Source organism: Corythoichthys intestinalis, chromosome 12, assembly GCF_030265065.1.
Source record: "Corythoichthys intestinalis isolate RoL2023-P3 chromosome 12, ASM3026506v1, whole genome shotgun sequence".
Taxonomy (NCBI): domain Eukaryota; kingdom Metazoa; phylum Chordata; class Actinopteri; order Syngnathiformes; family Syngnathidae; genus Corythoichthys; species Corythoichthys intestinalis.
In genome coordinates this window covers 26,455,877-26,472,838 of record NC_080406.1, presented here as the reverse complement: position 1 = coordinate 26,472,838, position 16,962 = coordinate 26,455,877, and the positions used below count along the sequence as shown (strand labels likewise).

Here is a 16,962-nt window from a genome sequence, read left to right as displayed (position 1 = left end):
ATGTATATATATGTTGTTGTTTTTTTCCTTTAAAACTAAACATTGAAATTCTACACAATTTCCTGATTTCAAAATGTTGTCATTTTTGTACCCCTTATCTAATAGACAAGTACTGTTTAAGTGACTAGCTACATCTCGTGTTAAGGCTCAGAATGTGCAACAGAATATTGGCAGAATTTTAGATTCTTGTGCAGCCAATTAAGCTGGGCAGTGGGCTGCAGTTGGCCCCTAGTATAATGCATGTTTTACCTCTTTACAGTGTCCTCCCAACCTTCATAAACAAGATGGATACCTCTGCCAGGTGGACCAGGTTGGCATGATAATGAAGTTTTAATAGCAGATAATAATATACTGGAAACAGGCACAGATGTCTTTAATCCACTCTCCCATCTGAAGGGACGATGTTACAGTGGAGAGTGTAAGACCAGAGAGAACCAGTGTAGATACATCTGGGGATCAAGTAAGATGAATAGGCAGCACTAAAGAAAGTTCAACTGCGGTACGGTTCACCCTTCTCTGGTTGTTTTGTCTCGTTAGAGGCTGGAGGCTCCGAGAAGTTCTGCTACGAGAAGTTAAACACAGAGGGCACCGAGAAGGGCAACTGCGGAAGGGACGGCGACAAATGGATTCAGTGCAGCAAACAGTAAGTGGCAAGAGGGTTTGAAAGAGAAACTTTGCAAAGCCTTTCAAATTCCTGCAAGTTAAGACTTTTCAGACTGACAGAGGTGGTGAAATTGTTACTTCTGGTGTTGGGCTGCATCTTTGTCAGCACTTATTGAACTTTTACTCAACTGGGATTTATTTGACAGTTGCCCCCGGTTACAGCATTCGACTGCAATTTTGGAATGATCACAGATTCTGTGACAGTTTTTCCTGCTGACCTCTTCGTAGGGTTTACGTTCTATCCGCTCTGGAGGGAGAGAGAGACCAGGCCAAGTTTGGTGTTTAAAAACAAAAGCTATTTTGTTGATGCAGTATTTTATAGCACCGTATTTTTGCAGGTGTATAATAGTATTTTATGAGTGATGGAGAACAATAGGGTTGGGAACCTCTGGGTATCTCACGATACGATTTGCGATATAAGGGTCATGATCACGATGATCTCACGATATGGCGATACAACAATTGCGTGTGTCAGGAAATCATTTTAGGATGTTCTACAAAACAACTTATTAACAGAAAAACAAGGTCTTTTTATCCTTTTGCTGTGAATTTATCAGTAGTAGTTCTCCAATCCGTTTGAATTGGGAAGGGTGGCGAATTAACGACCCTCCCTCCCACTTCAGATGGATTGGACATCTATGGGAGGCAGTGACACCCAATGCCAGGGAGTGAGTTAATTTTGGGTCATTTCAGGTCATTTCCCTTTGATTTTCAGTCCGTTCCTGTTTATTTTGGGGCATTTACGGGTTGCTTCCTGTTGATTTTGGGGCACTTAAAAGTCACTTCTGGTTGATTTTTGGTTACTAAATGAGACACGACTCGAGAATGTCCCCAAATGAACAGGAAAAGACTTAAAATCAACAGGAAGTAACCTGTAAATGTCCTGAAATGAATATAAATTGACCAATGAATGAATAGATCATATCTAATAATGGAATATATGATATTCATGTATTAATATGAATGCTGTGAATGCTTTGGTTTCAGTGACATTGACAGCACTAGACATCCAACCCAGTCAAAATGAATTGAATGTCAAGCGCCGTCAATGGCAGCCAGTGAGCTTTCTAATGAAAGATTTTGGTAGCAGCCTTCTCCATGTATCGAATACATCAATATCATCCTATAATAAGAAATCCTAATGGCAACAAGGGTCGAAAAGATAATGGATTGAACGCTAGTCAGTTAACCTGCCGTGTCCATAATTCTCGCGCTAGCGTTTGACTGCAATGTCTGTCTTTTTGTCGCTTTGTGGTAACTCGAGGTGCGAGCATGAGCGAGCCTCATTAAAGACGCGATTATTTTAACGCGATATTATCGCGTACTTATCTTGTTTCGGTCCAAAAACTCAGAGTAGGAAGTATCACCGAGTTTCAAGACACAGCTGTGAATGGGCACAGATGGACTTTGTGGGGATTTTATCGGTGAAACACGTTAATATAACAAGGGTCGCGATGCATAAGTCACAGACAAAAAGCAGTGGTCGAAATTTTCTTTTTCAAATATTTACCCTTTTGAACTTTTTTTTCCCCCCAATTTTTCTTTGTTTGGATCAATTATTTATAATCGAAAATATCGGGGGAAATGCGACAGTAACAAAGAAAATAGAATTAAGCGATAGTTATGACGTGGATATCTGTGACCTATTTACAGACACAATTTTGTTCATTGTGACGTAATTTGTTTAAAAGTTTAAAATATGCGAGTGAATAATTTTTTTAAAGTTGTTTTTTGTTTAAACTAGATATTAGACATCTATTAATGATTCTAAAAAATGATATTTTGAATAATAAATTTAATTACTTACCTTCCTTTTATGGCTGGATTGAAAAGCAGTTGCACATGTCCGTATATGGGGGTCTCCAGGGTAAAACAAACTAAACAACAACAACAAAATAAAAATAGTCCGGGGGTATAATGCGCCATGAAACAGCTATGGCAATATATAGACTTACTATTCTGTCAAACACAACAGTTCTTTTGACTTAAAATGCAGCAGTTATTTTAAAGAGGCATGTAAGAACAGAAACTGCTTTTTCACCCTTGCGTGTGTTTTCCACCATATATCACCTTTTTGGTATATTATCACACCTAGGAGTGGGAACCTCTTGGTACCTCACGATACGATACGATTTGCGATACAAAGCTCACGATTATGATGATCTGACGATATGGCGATACAACGATTATCGATACATTGGTCAGGAAATCATTCTAGGATATTCTACAAACAACTAATAAACAGAAAAACAAGCTTGAGTTGGAATGAGTTTATCACTAGTAGACGTCCAATCCTTTTGAACTGGGAGGGTGGACATCCCTCCCACTTCAAACGGATTGAACGTCTATGGCTGTCAGTGGCAGCCAATGCCAAGCAATGAGGTAATTTTGGGCCATTTCAGGTCATTTACCTGTTGATTTTCAGTTACTTCCTGTTGATTTGTGGGTATTTTATGGATCACTTCCTGTTTATTTTGAGTTACAGAACAGGAAGTGACCTGGGAATCAGCCAAATTAATAGGCAGTGACTCAAACTCAACAGGAAATGACCTGTAAATGCCCTAAAATGAACAGCAAGTGACCTCTAAATGCCCTGAAAATCGGACAGAATAACTGTCCGCCAGTCTAAATGGATTGGGCGTCAAGCACCGTCAATGCAGCCTTAGAGTTAATTGAGACACTATTATGGTGGAAGATTTTGGTAGCAACTTGTTGGTTCATTTTTATTTACCGTATTTTTCGGACTACAAGTCGCACCTGAGTATAAGTCGCACCAGCCATAAAATGCCCAACAAGGAGAAAAAAAACATATATAAGTCGCACCGGAGTATAAGTCGCATTTTTGGGGGAAATTTACTTGATAAAATCCAACACATAGAACAGACATGTCATCTTCAAAGGCAAATTAATATAAAAATACAATAGAGAACAACTTGCTGAATAAGTGTACAGTGTACAGTCAGTGCATGAACAACGAAATGCGAATATACTGTCCTCACCAGGACGCTACGGCTCGGTCCTGGCTATTCAGCGGGCTTAACTCCCAAATGACGATGCTGGACGTCCGTATAATTTGCTGAATCAATTTCGTCCTCAATACCAAACAGGTTCGCATCAATGTAAATAAATGATAATTAGGTGCTTTTACAGCAATGACAAAAACGGTTAGCATGCATTCGCTAGCATTAGCACATCGTTCAAACAACCACATAACTGGCTCTAAGTGTCCGATCGCGGGTGGAAAACACACAAAAACAACAGAAAAGATGATGCACACAGGCGTTGCCTCTGTAGAGATATTTTACAAGCATAAACAATGAACGTAGGTTCGCAGCCCTGTTTCTCTCTCGCTAACTCGCCCACTCACTCAGAGCTACGTAGCTGTCGGTCTTCTTCTGGCGTGTGAGTGCTCTTCTTCACGTAAACAAGTGCAAGTGCGCCCCCACGTGGGCGTGAAAGCGCCACAAACTAAAAGCATGCATTTCAATATAAAAAAGTCAATAATACAATTGAACACACAAGGCAGAACACGAACGAGACCATAGCTATTAAGAGTTATTCAGATAACTATAGAATAAAGAACATGCTAGGAAGTTTACCAAACCATCAATGTCATTGCAAAACACCAAAATAACATGTGAAATGATACCATAATGTGTTAATAATTTCACACATAAGTCGCTCCTGAGTATAAGTCGCACCCCCAGCCAAACTATGAAAAAAACTGCGACTTATAGTCCGAAAAATACGGTATTTTTTTTAGACATTGACACCTTTTTAGAACGATATTTCGATTCTTGGCAGGAGCATATCGATATCCTTTTGGGATACAAAGAATCACGTTATATCACCATTTCGATATATTGTCACACCCCTAATGAACATAATACGAGTAGTTAAAATAGAGGTCTCGATGTATTTGTTAAATATTGATAAGTGTGTCCTGTATTTTCACAGCGATGTCTTCTGTGGTTACCTCTTGTGTTCTAACATCGGCCGCAACCCCCGCATTGGAACCATGAAAGGCGATATCACCCCCACTTCTTTTAACCATCAAGGCAGACTGATTGACTGCAGGTAAGCTCGTTGTGTCGTAGGAGTCTATGAGTTTATAGTACGAGCAGGCTTCCCACTGTCGTTTTCTGCAGTGGTGGACACGTTCTTTTGGACGATGAGACCGATTTAGGCTACGTGGATGACGGGAGTCCTTGTGGGCCGTCGATGATGTGCCTTGACCACAAGTGTCTGTCCATCCAGTCACTCAACATAAGCACCTGCCCCATTGGACCTAATGGACAAGTGTGCTCCGCCCACGGGGTGAGTCCCGGCATGAGACAACTCAGGCACTTAGAAAGACAAGTTAATATCAAACTAGTAGGTTTTTGTGGTGCCTTGATCATATTCTGTACTTCATAATGTAATTGACGGTGCACGGGCCCGCTAAATAGGGGGCCTGCATTTTTGGCGAGGCCGTCAAAGCTGACCGAGGGGAATCACAGACGAAGAGCTTTTTTCGTTGAAAATCCTCGTGAATAAATGCTTAAATCCCTGAATTCATTGTAGATGTAGACGTAAAACAGTCTTGATTCTTGGTTAAAAGCAAAAAAAACTTGCAGCTAGGATTTATTTTACGTAAATATGTCGAATGTGCTGCTCGTCTTTAAGTACACTGTGGCGCCGCCTTACCACAACAAAGAGCTTTTTACGTTAAAAATTCTCGTGAATAAATGCTTAAATCCCTGATTTCTTTATAGATATGGACTTAAAACAGTCTCGATTCTTGGTTAAAAACAAAAAAAACGTGCAGGTAGCTTTTATTGTACGTAATTAAGTTCAGTGTGGCTCCGCCTTATCACAACAAAGAGCTATTTACGTTGAAATTCTTGTGAATAAATGCTGAAATCCCTGAATTCTTTATAGATATGGATGTAAAACAGTCTCGATTTTTGATTAAAGGCAAAAAAAAAAAAAAAAAAAGTGCCGGTAGCATTTATTTTACGTAAATATGTCGAATGTGCGCCTCGTCTTTAAATTCATTGTGGCGCCGCCTTACCACAACAAAGAGCTTTTTACGTTGAAATTCTCGTGAATAAATGCTTAAATCCCTAAATTCATTATAGATGTGGACGTAAAACAGTCTTGATTCTTGGTTAAAAGCAAAAAAAACTTGCAGCTAGCATTTATTTTACGTAAATATGTCGAATGTGCAGATCGTCTTTAAGTTCACTATGGCGCCGCCTTACCACGACAAAGAGCTTTTTACGTTGAAATTCTCGTGAATAAATGCTTAAATCCCTGAATTCTTTATAAATATGGACGTAAAACAATCTTGATTCTTGGTTGAAAGCAAAATAAAAAATAAAAAATCATGCAGGTAGCATTTATTTTACGTAAATATGTCGAATGTGCGGCTCGTCTTTAAGTTCACTGTGGCGCCGCCATAGCACAACAAAGAGCTTTTTACCTTAATTAATTCTTTATAAATATATATGTAAAACAGTCTCGATTCTTGGTTAAAGGCAAAAAAACGTGCAGGTAGCATTTATTTTACGTAAATATTGCGAACTATGATACCAGTGCCTTAGCGGCTAATTTCTCCGTTTCTCCACGTTTCAAAATGCATGCACGGTACGAAAAATACATTGATTACCTTGAATCCTCGAACAAATCACTCCTGAGACAATCCTTCCTGTTTATATGCGGTACAGCTTTTAGGGCTGGGCGATATGGCCTTAAGTACGTATCGCGATAAATTGAGCAGATTTACCTCGATAACGATAAATGATGATAAATTCGCCCAAGCAGACTGTTATACAATTTGAAAATTTGAATCAATGCATGGAATACAAATTAACCATTTCTCGTTAAATTTATTAAACCAGCTTTCAATTTAACAATTGCACATGCAGTCTAAACATTAAGTATTAAAAAAAATCTTGTAAACAATAAGAATTCTAGTGTGAACATTTATAACAGCTTGTATGACTTGAAAAATGTACATTATAAAAATCAATATGACGACTGTGCAAACATGTCATTCTAACACAAATGACTTGCAGCTTTAACAGTACACTTCAGACAACTTATTGGTAATGGCTGCTGTGACATAATTATTCAACACAAGTGTTTATGTCAAGGTTTCAGTTTATTTATTTATTTATTTTTCCGAAACATTTTTTAATACATGCACCCCCACACAGACACAACCAGATTAAAGCTGTATTGCTCTGATGCCAATGAAACATTTAAGGTTTTATGATAACAGAATAAAGCAAACACATACAGAAAAATAGCTGTGCCCAGTCCACTCATTAATTTCAGCCGTTTCGACAAGGTTAGAGCCGCTGTCCGACTCTTTCACGTTCATTTGTAGCCGTTGTTAGCCGCTAGCGTTAGCCTGTGGCTTGGCTACCAGAAGAAAGCATCCTCTCCTAATATCGTGAGAACCAGGGAGTACAGCGGGTGAAAGCCCGTCTGGAACCCGCCAAGAGTTTACTTTATTTCGGGTGAAAGTTTGGCAAAGCTAATTTAAGCCTGACTCCATCCCGTTTACTTGTAGCGTTAGCTGCTAGCGTTAGCCTACCGGGCTTCTGTTTGATTGGCTTCCTGAAAACCACATGACTCCATACGTAAGCACACTGTCTGCTTTCTTAAAGGGGAATGAACATAGCCGAACAACACAGCGTCAAAGCGGGATAAAAAGACTATATTTTTTGTTTTATTAAATTACCGAATTTACCGACATGGTCAAAATTACGTCGGTCATCGTGAAGAATTTCGGTGACGGTAAATTTTCGGTTTACCGCCCTGCTCTAACAGCTTTCATACTTTTTGAACCGAAATCCACCGTTAGTTCGCTGCGTGCGTGTGTTTGTGAATAGCTCCTTTTTATGTGGGCGGCCCCCCTGCTTGAAGGAGTTGCGCAGGGCATGGCCGAGTTGACCCGTTAATAAGGGTGATGTCTTTGCCTTGAGGTACGAGTGTTGTGAGCAAAAATTTGAGACACAAGCTATGTGTAGTGGCAGTGTATACTGTTAAACATACAATAATTAATAAATGAAATGACTTAATTTCTTTTTTTTTTTTTAAAGATATGGACGGGTTAACAAGTAGCATCATTGTCCCTTGTTATAACTCTTTAAGCAACAAATACTGGTCCTTCTCAAAAAATTAGCATATTGTGATAAAGTCCATTATTTTCTGTAATGTACTGATAAACATTAGACTTTCATATATTTTAGATTCATTACAGATTCATTACACATAACTGAAGTAGTTCAAGCCTTTTATTGTATTAATATTGATAATTTTGGCAAAAAGTCAAGAAAAAACAAAAATCCCTATCTCAAAAAATTAGCATATCATGAAAAGGTACTCTACAGAAGCTACTAACCTAATCATCTGAATCAACGAATTAACTCAAAACCCCTGCGAAATATTCCTGAAGCTTTCAAAAACTCCCAGCCTGGTTCATTACTCAAAACCGCAATCATGGGCAAGACTGCCGACCTGACTGCTGTCCAGGAGGCCATCATTGACACCCTCAAGCAAGAGGCTTAGATACATGAAGAAATTTCTGAGCGAATAGGCCGTTCCCAGAGTGCTGTATCAAGGCACCTCAGTGGGAACTCTGTGGGCAGGAAAAAGTGTGGTAGGAAAGGCTGCACAACCAGAAGAGGTGACCGCACCCTGAGAAAGATTGTGGAGAAGGGCCGATTTCAGACCTTGAGGGACCTGCAGAAACAGTGGACTGAGTCTGGAGTAGAAATATCCAGAGCCACCGTGCACAGGTGTGTGTGAAACAGCGGCAGAAGCGCCTGACCTAGGCTACAGAGACGCAGCACTGGACTGTTGCTCAGTGGTCCAAAGTACTTTTTTCAGATGAAAGCAAATTTTGCATGTCATTCAGAAATCAAGGTGCCAGAGTTTGGAGGAAGACTGGGGAGAAGGAAATGCCAAAATGCCTGAAGTCCAGTGTCAAGTACCCATAGATGGTCTGAGGTGCCATGTCAGCTGCTGGTGTTGGTCTACTGTGTTTTATCAAGGGCAGGGTCAATGCAGCTAGCTATTAGGAGATTTTGGAGCACTTCATGCTTCCATCTGCTGAAAAGCTTTATGGAGATGAAGATTTCATTTTTCAGCACGATCTGGCACCTACTCACAGTGCCAAAACCACTGGTAAATGGTGTACTCACCATGGGATTACTGTGCTCAATTGGCCTGCCAACTCTCCTGACCTGAACACCATAGAGAATCTGTGGGGTATTGTGAAGAGGAAGTTGAGAGACACCAGGCCCAACACTGTGGATGAGCTTAAGGCCGCTATCGAAGCATCCTAGGCCTCCATAACACCTCTGCAGTGCCACAGGCTGATTGCCTCCATGCCACGCTGTATTGAAGCAGTCATTCCTGCTAAAAGATTCCTGAGTATTGAGTGCATAGCTGATATAATTAATTGAAGGTTGACTTTTTTTGTATTAAAAAATATTTTTTTTTGTATTGGTCGAATGAAATATGCTAATTTTTTGAGATAGGGATTTTTATTTTTTCTTGACTTTTTTGCCAAAATCATCAATATTAAAACAATAAAAAGCTTGAACTACTTCAGTTGTGTGTAATAATCGAAAATATATGAAAGTCTAATGTTTAAAAGTACATTACAGAAAATAATGAACTTTATCACAATATGCTAATTTTTTTAGAAGGACTAGTATATTTGTATACCATCACTCAAGCTCCACTTATCTCGTGTCTAGAACAGGGAGTGGCTGCCATCTGCTGGCGTTTTGCAGCAGTATAATTGTCTTGTTATCCATTCTCTGTATCACTGCTGCGTATTAGAGTCATGATGCAAAAAAAACCTTAATATTCAGTACCTGTATTCACTTTGTAGCAGCACGAGACACTCTCCCGGTTTGGTGTACAAACTGGGCAAACTAACTGAAAGCATTCCAAATGTGGATTTTTTATCATTTGCCACATCATTCTTTGGAGAATTCTGAGAAGATATCATTCAATGTCATTCTTTTATGTCCATGTGCTTCGGTGCATTTATGTGCTGTGTACAGGTGTGCAACAATGAAGCCACATGCACTTGTGACTCCACGTGGGCAGGGACAGACTGTAGTATGCCTGACCCTCCTAAAGTCGTTGAGACTACTCCAACTCCTGGTCCCAAAGGTCAGTTTTAACAATTTTCACCTTTTTCTGTCTCTTGGAAAAGTTGAGTTCAACATGTTTGCATTGAATCTTTAAAAACCTTAAACTCTTTTCAAATGAGAATAAAAATAAATGTATATTTTTTTTCATTTGAATTTTGTCCGGGACACTTCCCCGCCTACCAATATTATAATTTCTTTGCATTTATTTGAGTACAGTACAGATGTTCAAATTCCTTAATATTACAGTGGTTTACCATAATATTAAATATCATCACTGTCAGGCGGAAGACTTGCGTCTACAAAATCACAACTTTTTAGGAACTCAAAAAAATGACTAATTTGTAAATGAATATGCACAGACTGGTCAATTCCTTCTTCACCAAAAAATTACTGTGATTCATTAAAAACAAGTGTATGTGTTTTCATGCATTATCGTCTAAAAAAACATATTCTTCACTTTCAGTCTTGAGGTGGCATAATGATGCACAGCAAACTATTTTTAACATTAAAAAATGTTTAACACTTTATAGGGCTTTTATTTTTTAACTCTTTTGCTGCCACTGACGGAGCTAGAGACCCAATCCATTTTGAATTTAGGTGGTTGATAGCACTCATCCGCAGCCAATCCTCCCAGTCAAAATCAGTTGGACAGCTAGCACCCTCAATGGCATTGATAGAGGAGCATTCTCTGCCATCCCTCCCAGTTGAAATGAATTGGACATCTATTAATTTAAATATCAGCAATACTAATTCATTATAGGAAAAAGCAAAAAAACAAAACAAAACAAAACTAGAGTTTAAAGTGTTATTATGGGCCATAACCAGAGTCTATTGCCGTTTTCAATCATTTTAATTTAATTTATTTTTATTACAAAAGTAGAACTACAGTGTCATTTTGCTTTCACGTTTACAAACATCAGATGCCATTTTACCAAGTTTGCACAACAATTTGCATAAAAAAAAATTTCAAGTTACTTTATTCAGTCCTTCTGAGGTTCATCTGCAGAAGTTCGGTTTTACATTAATATGCAGCTGACTGGATCTAATTTGAATACTCTTTGCTCTGATTTGCTGTCGGTGGAGTGGGTGTGTCGGTGGAAAGCTTATGGGCTTTGGCAATGCGTGTGGTGACTTTGACACATTGTGAAAACATGGACTGCAATTGTTTTTCAATGACACCAAGCTTCGTTAGTCCACAATTATAAATAAATAGTCACTCACTTCACATTCCGGTCGCGGGGGGGACAAAAACGGGAACTGGTCATCCTACAAAAGAATTGAACTAAATGACAACAAATGCACATGGCTTTTTTTTTTTTACATGGTGTTTTGACAGTTGCCGTCATATTTTCGGGATCAAAGCACCTGAATCTTATACAGGAACTGCGTTCCTGACCTTTCACCCCTGCTTATTAGTCTTAGTCAGGGGTGAAAGTGGGTCGGAATGGTCCAGAACGCTGTTCCGGTATAAGATACGGGGCCGGAACGCCGTTCCGGTATAAGATTCAGGGCTGGAACGCTGTTCCAGTATACGGTGCTTTGATTCCGAAAACATGATGGGACCTGTCAAAACGCTATGTAAAAAAAAAAAATACAAAGCTTCCACACATGCATTTCATCTCCAAGAAGAAAACAATCTACCAACATCAGATTTACATACACAAGTGGTAACAACAAGCATAATAAAGGGCTTGTGTAGCGTAATCCGTTTCCACCGATATTTATTATTTATTTTATTCCACGGACGACATGGAGGTTTCCCCAGCTGCTGCAGTTATCCTTGTCTGACGATGACGAGTCACGTAAATGTGCGAATGCATGCAGCAAAGCAAAACGCCTAGACTCATTTATCCGTTCAATTGGCTGACATACGGACATGTGATCACCAGAGATAGTTAGCTCTTATTGGTTCAAATGTGCATAGTTTCTGAAACAGCAAAAAAAAAAAAAAAAAAAAAGGTTTGTTGAATTGATGCGACAAAAAAAGGGCAATGCAACAGAAAATGGATCAAATCTTTAAGAGCGTGGCAAGAGTTAAGGAGGCTTATTTATCATATTTAGTTTTATTTGCTGTGATGGGGAGGTTCAGAACATCTTAGCTGTCAATGTGCACTTTGGACTTATATTTGTCCATTTATGTTAGGCAACTTATTAATTTCCTTATGATTTAAAAAAGTCAATGTTTGCTTCACATGTTTGTTTCACTCTGCATAATATAACTCATTTTTACTAGTTTTTCTGAATGTATTTTACTAATATCTTTATTATTAAAAAAAACAACGAAAACTAAATGTTTATATTAACTTCAATTTTAATATACATCCTATGTTCTTAAGTAGTTAAAATTGAGATTTGTCATTTAGTATGTGAGGAAATGACGGAAAATAAAAATTAGGAGGTAGAGGTTTTTAAAAAAAAAAAAAATTAAAAAATTAGGAGGTAGAAGGTGGGGTTATTGCTGTTCTTGTTAATTTTGAAATACAATTTTGAATGAAAATCAGTTATTGTATGTGTTATAGAAATAACTGACCAAAACAATTTTCTTTGCATTTCAGTAAATTTTTGACCCCCACCCCAAAAAAAAAACAACAACAAAAAAACAATTTCTGGCTCCGTGGCGACCTTCACGTCAGGTAGTTCTGGCAAGAAATTCTAACCACTTTCACCCCTGCTATAAGTGTTAACGTCCAAAAGACTAAGACAAAATGAAGGTAGACTGAAGAGGGCATAACAAGGTACTGCGTGACTTTTTTGGTCAGTATGCCAAACTTTGTATACAAAATGTTAATATTGTCACCTACTTGACCCAAATGGGACCTCCATATGTGAGGTCTTCATTAGGTTACGTTGGTTTTTTTCCTTAAATTTGTTTTAAATAAATTTCCAAAATTTGTAACTTTTCCTGTGAAGGGTTAATAATGTAAATAAATAAATTAATTATAATAATAAATTAAAGTAATAAATAAATTATAATGAAAGACCAATAACAGAGATTTTTGGAAAATAATGTAAATTGTGTTTGGGCATAGTACAAGGTCTCCACCTGACAGTGACAAACCTTTTTAGAAATTAAACCTCAATGCAATTACGCTACTGCACTTTAATATTAATGAATACGGTCTACTTTTCTAGGTGGTACTTGGTGTAAAATGCTTGAGAATTACTTGCGTAAAATATCCACATCCATGTTTTTAAACTGATTTTAGACATGGAATTTGATGTAATTAGACGCAGAGGAGAAGTTGGACGTGGAAGTTTAGCTGGGGACTGGTGGGCATCAGAGGCCTGTTGTTTGTCTTCTGCCCGGGTGGTAACCATGCTCCTTTTCCCTCCACACAGTGAGCGTGGCCACTAACAGGCTGATAGGGGCAGTAGCAGGGACCATTCTGGCCCTGGGGGTGATTTTTGGAGGCACAGGGTGGGGAATAGAGTAAGCATTTTTAACCCTTTCACAGCTCTTCCTCTCATAGTGGTGCCTCAGTGTGCGGGCGGTTTCGTGAGCCGGCCTGAGCCCGTGTGTGCGTCCCGGTGGCTTTGTGTCTTCTTGTGTTGGTGATGACCATATGTATAATCGTGTCTTATGATTGGTTGTTTTCAGTGTCGTGTGATTGATTGATGGCCCCCCTTTCTATACCGCCTCCTCTCGTTCCGCTTCCTGGTGTTCCCCATTACAAGCCCTCTTCTTCATCTGCCTCCTCTTCTTTCTCTTCTTCTTAGTCGTCATGTGGTTGCTCCTGTGATCCTCTCCTTTCTGGGGCATGTGGGGCATTTAGAAGGAAAACTGTCCACAAGCAGAAGAAATGTCCACTTAGCGACCTGACCTTTCTGTGTGCTCACCCCGAAAAGTATTCTCTGCATAGTGCAGGGCACACAAAGAGACACCACCCATCAATCTGTTTCATTAAACATTTGATGGGTGCTCAACCTTGGCGAGCAGGGACGATCACACCACGAAAACACTAGAACGGGGACTGGAGAGCATGCGGGACATTGTCGGAGTCTGTAATCGTGTGGAATCGTGTGTAGTTACATGTTATTGCTACGGCGAGCTAGCTTAGAAACTGATGTGTCTTTCCCCTCATAACCCTTTGCAGGTCCTAGTGCCACCAATCTAATAATAGGCTCCATCGCCGGAGCCATCCTTGTGGCCGCCATAGTGCTGGGGGGGACTGGATGGGGTTTTAAGTAAGCAAACACGCCGCATGCCTCTCCTGCTCGACCTCTAGCATCCCCGCTGCTTTTAGACGCCGGGGTTTGAGCTCCTGCTGCAGAATATGCACACCGACCACACGTGGAACCTTTACCGGAACGCTGACGTTCACCTTACATGTGAAGAAAGCGCGTAGAGGACGGTGGAGGACGTCTGTAGCAGAACCTCAAACTGATTGGGCGGAACGGGCCGAGCTCGGTGCTTGATATGCATGCTCAGACGAGAGTTAAAAGGCTTCAGATGTGTATTGTTGCTATTTTCAGCTAAATGGAGAAGAGTCAGCCAGCCGTTTAGGCTTTTGCGTTCTGAATTTTAAAAGAAGGGCTCAGCATCTCAAAATGGAGTAGACATTTTTTACTGTTAAAATGTGTACAGTATAAAAAAAAAAAAATTGTTTGTTATTGTTATTTAGATGGATTTTTTGTGCCATTAAATATCTTCTTTTTTGTCAACTCAATTTGGTTTAGAGAGCACTTTGAGAACCGCCGCAGCTGAAACAAAGTGCCGAAGATTAATTCTTTGACATGTGCACATTCAAGAAAAATGCTATGAAATTAAAATAATACAATATTGAGAATATAGTAATACATTTTGATGGAATAAATATTATAATTAGGGCTGTCAAAATTATCGCGTTAACGCGCGGTAATTAATTTTTTAAATTAATCACGTTAAAATATTTGACGCAATTAACGCACATGTCCCGCTCAGACAGTATTCTGCCTTTTGGTAAGTTTTACAGCAAGGCTTTTTGTGCTGCAGCACAACAGCGAACTCTTGTGGTCGCTTTGCGACATGGTTTATTTTTTTCTTGCCAGTTCATATGGCTGCACGACGTCTCGGGCTGAAGCCTACGTTGTAATGTTGTGCTTATATGATCCTTGGACAAGATTTGTCCGTAAGTATGGTTGTTGTAAAGAATGTACATATTATGTTAGTAAGCGAAATGTTCTATTTTTTGTATGAGACGCTTTTTGTTTATGTTTAGTGAACCTGTATAGCGTGCTAAGCTAACGTTGTTGCTAATGCAATGCTTGTGTACTTTTTTTTTGTGTAGTTTTATGACGGTCTAAAGAGGATAATGGTTTGAGGCTATTTTATTAATAAATCAGATGAAAAAGGAAGAAGTCTGATTATTAAGGCGTCGTTCACTAGCTGTTTAGTTTTGGAAAAAGTAGACGCTTCGGAGTGAGGACAGCATAGACCAGACATATGTCCAAAGTGCGGCCCGGGGGCCAAATGCGGCCCGTGGTCAAATTTCATCCGGCCCCCAGCCTCTGTCATAAGATCAATAACGTCTGGCCCGCACACAGACTTAATAAATTGGTCAGCAGTACTGCTACCAGCTTATGAAGTAGCTTACACATTAAAAGCTGATCCTCATTTCCCTACTAAAAGGCAGCAGCCCTTCAAGCAACATTACCCCATGTGACCCTATACCTCCAATTTTTTAAAATGGCAACAATCAACAACAACAACAAAAAAGTTGACTGCGACGGCCGACGCCTCAACGATAGATGGAAATTGCACTATTTCTTCATTAAAATACGCAACAACTGCGTCTGCTTCATTTGCAAAGAAACAGTCGCTGTTTTTAAAGCGTTTAATGTGAGGCGATATTACCAAACAAGACACGCTGACATTTACGACAAGATTACAGGGAAGGTACCTAGCGAGAAATTGAAGCTAGTTTAATTTTACAGCAGCAGTATTTCACAAAATCGAAAGAGAACGCCACAAAGGCTAATTGCGAGATTGTTGAAATTATTAATAAAAAAAAAATAAAGCAAATGTGACACACAGAATGGCTTGCTAAAATTTGCTTAAATATATTGTTCTATGTAAAGAACGTCAGCCAAAGTCGGCCCCCCACATTTTTACCACACCTAATCTGGCCCCCTTTGCAAAAAGTTTGGACACCCCTGGCATAGACAGATTTAAATGACAGTAGATTGAAATGCCCACTACAGTCCTTATGTACCGTATGTTGAATGTACAGTGGGGAGAACAAGTATTTGATACACTGCCAATGGATTTTCCCATTGGCAGTGTATCAAATACTTGTTCTCCCCACTGTATATATCCATCTTGTGTCTTATCTTTCCATACCAACAATTTATTTTACAGAATATATATAATTTACAGAAAAATATGGCATATTTTATAGATGGTTTGAATTGCGATTAATTGCGATTAATTACGATTAATTAATTTTTAAGCTGTAATTAACTCGATTAAAATTTTTAATCATTTGACAGCCCTAATTATAATATACAGTGCTGGCCAAAAGTATTGGCAATCCTGCAATTCTGTCACTTACAAATGCTTTGGTAGTAATATCTTCATTTATTTTGCTTGCCATGAAAAAAACACAAAAGAGAATGAAGAGAATGAAAATAAAATCATTATCATTATACACTCCAAAAATATGCCGGACATAAGTGTTGGCACCCTTTGAAAAATCATGTGATGCTTCTCTAATTTGAGTATTTAACAGCACCTGTTACTTACCTGTGGCACATAACAGGTGGTGGCAATAACTAAATCACACTTACAGGCAGTTAAAATGGATTAAGGTTGACCCAACCTCTGTCATGTGCCCTTGTGTGTACCAAATTGAGCATGGAGAAAAGAAAGGAGACCAAAGAACTGTCTGAGAACTTGGGAAGCAAAATGGTGTGGAAGCATGGGCTGTCTCAAGGCTACAAGTCCATCTCCAAAGACCTGAATGTTCCTGTGTCTACCGTGCGTAGTGTCATCAATAAGTGTAAAGCCCATGGCACTGTAGCTAACCTCCCTAGACGTGGACAGAAAAGAAAAATTGACGATAGATTTCAACGAAAGATTGTGCGAATGGATCCAAACAAGTTGAAGCTGTCCTGCAGTCCGAGGGTACAACAGTGTCAACCCGTACGATCCGTCAGCGTC

General features: G+C 39.2%; 1 protein-coding gene across 2 annotated transcripts in view; it reads left to right on the top strand.

Moving 5' to 3' along the window:
- Positions 1–16,962, top strand: part of LOC130926664 (disintegrin and metalloproteinase domain-containing protein 23) — a 79,924-nt gene that overhangs the window by 51,325 nt on the left and 11,637 nt on the right. The window contains exons 19-25 of one of the 2 annotated variants that reach the window (XM_057851708.1): positions 260–310; positions 397–460; positions 538–643; positions 4,621–4,740; positions 4,812–4,980; positions 9,732–9,843; positions 13,919–14,009. In XM_057851708.1, coding sequence (XP_057707691.1) covers positions 260–310; positions 397–460; positions 538–643; positions 4,621–4,740; positions 4,812–4,980; positions 9,732–9,843; positions 13,919–14,009 — 713 coding nt within the window. Of the gene's footprint in view, positions 1–259; positions 311–396; positions 461–537; positions 644–4,620; positions 4,741–4,811; positions 4,981–9,731; positions 9,844–13,163; positions 13,255–13,918; positions 14,010–16,962 lie in introns of both variants that reach the window. The other variant, XM_057851709.1, reaches the window with a different exon arrangement.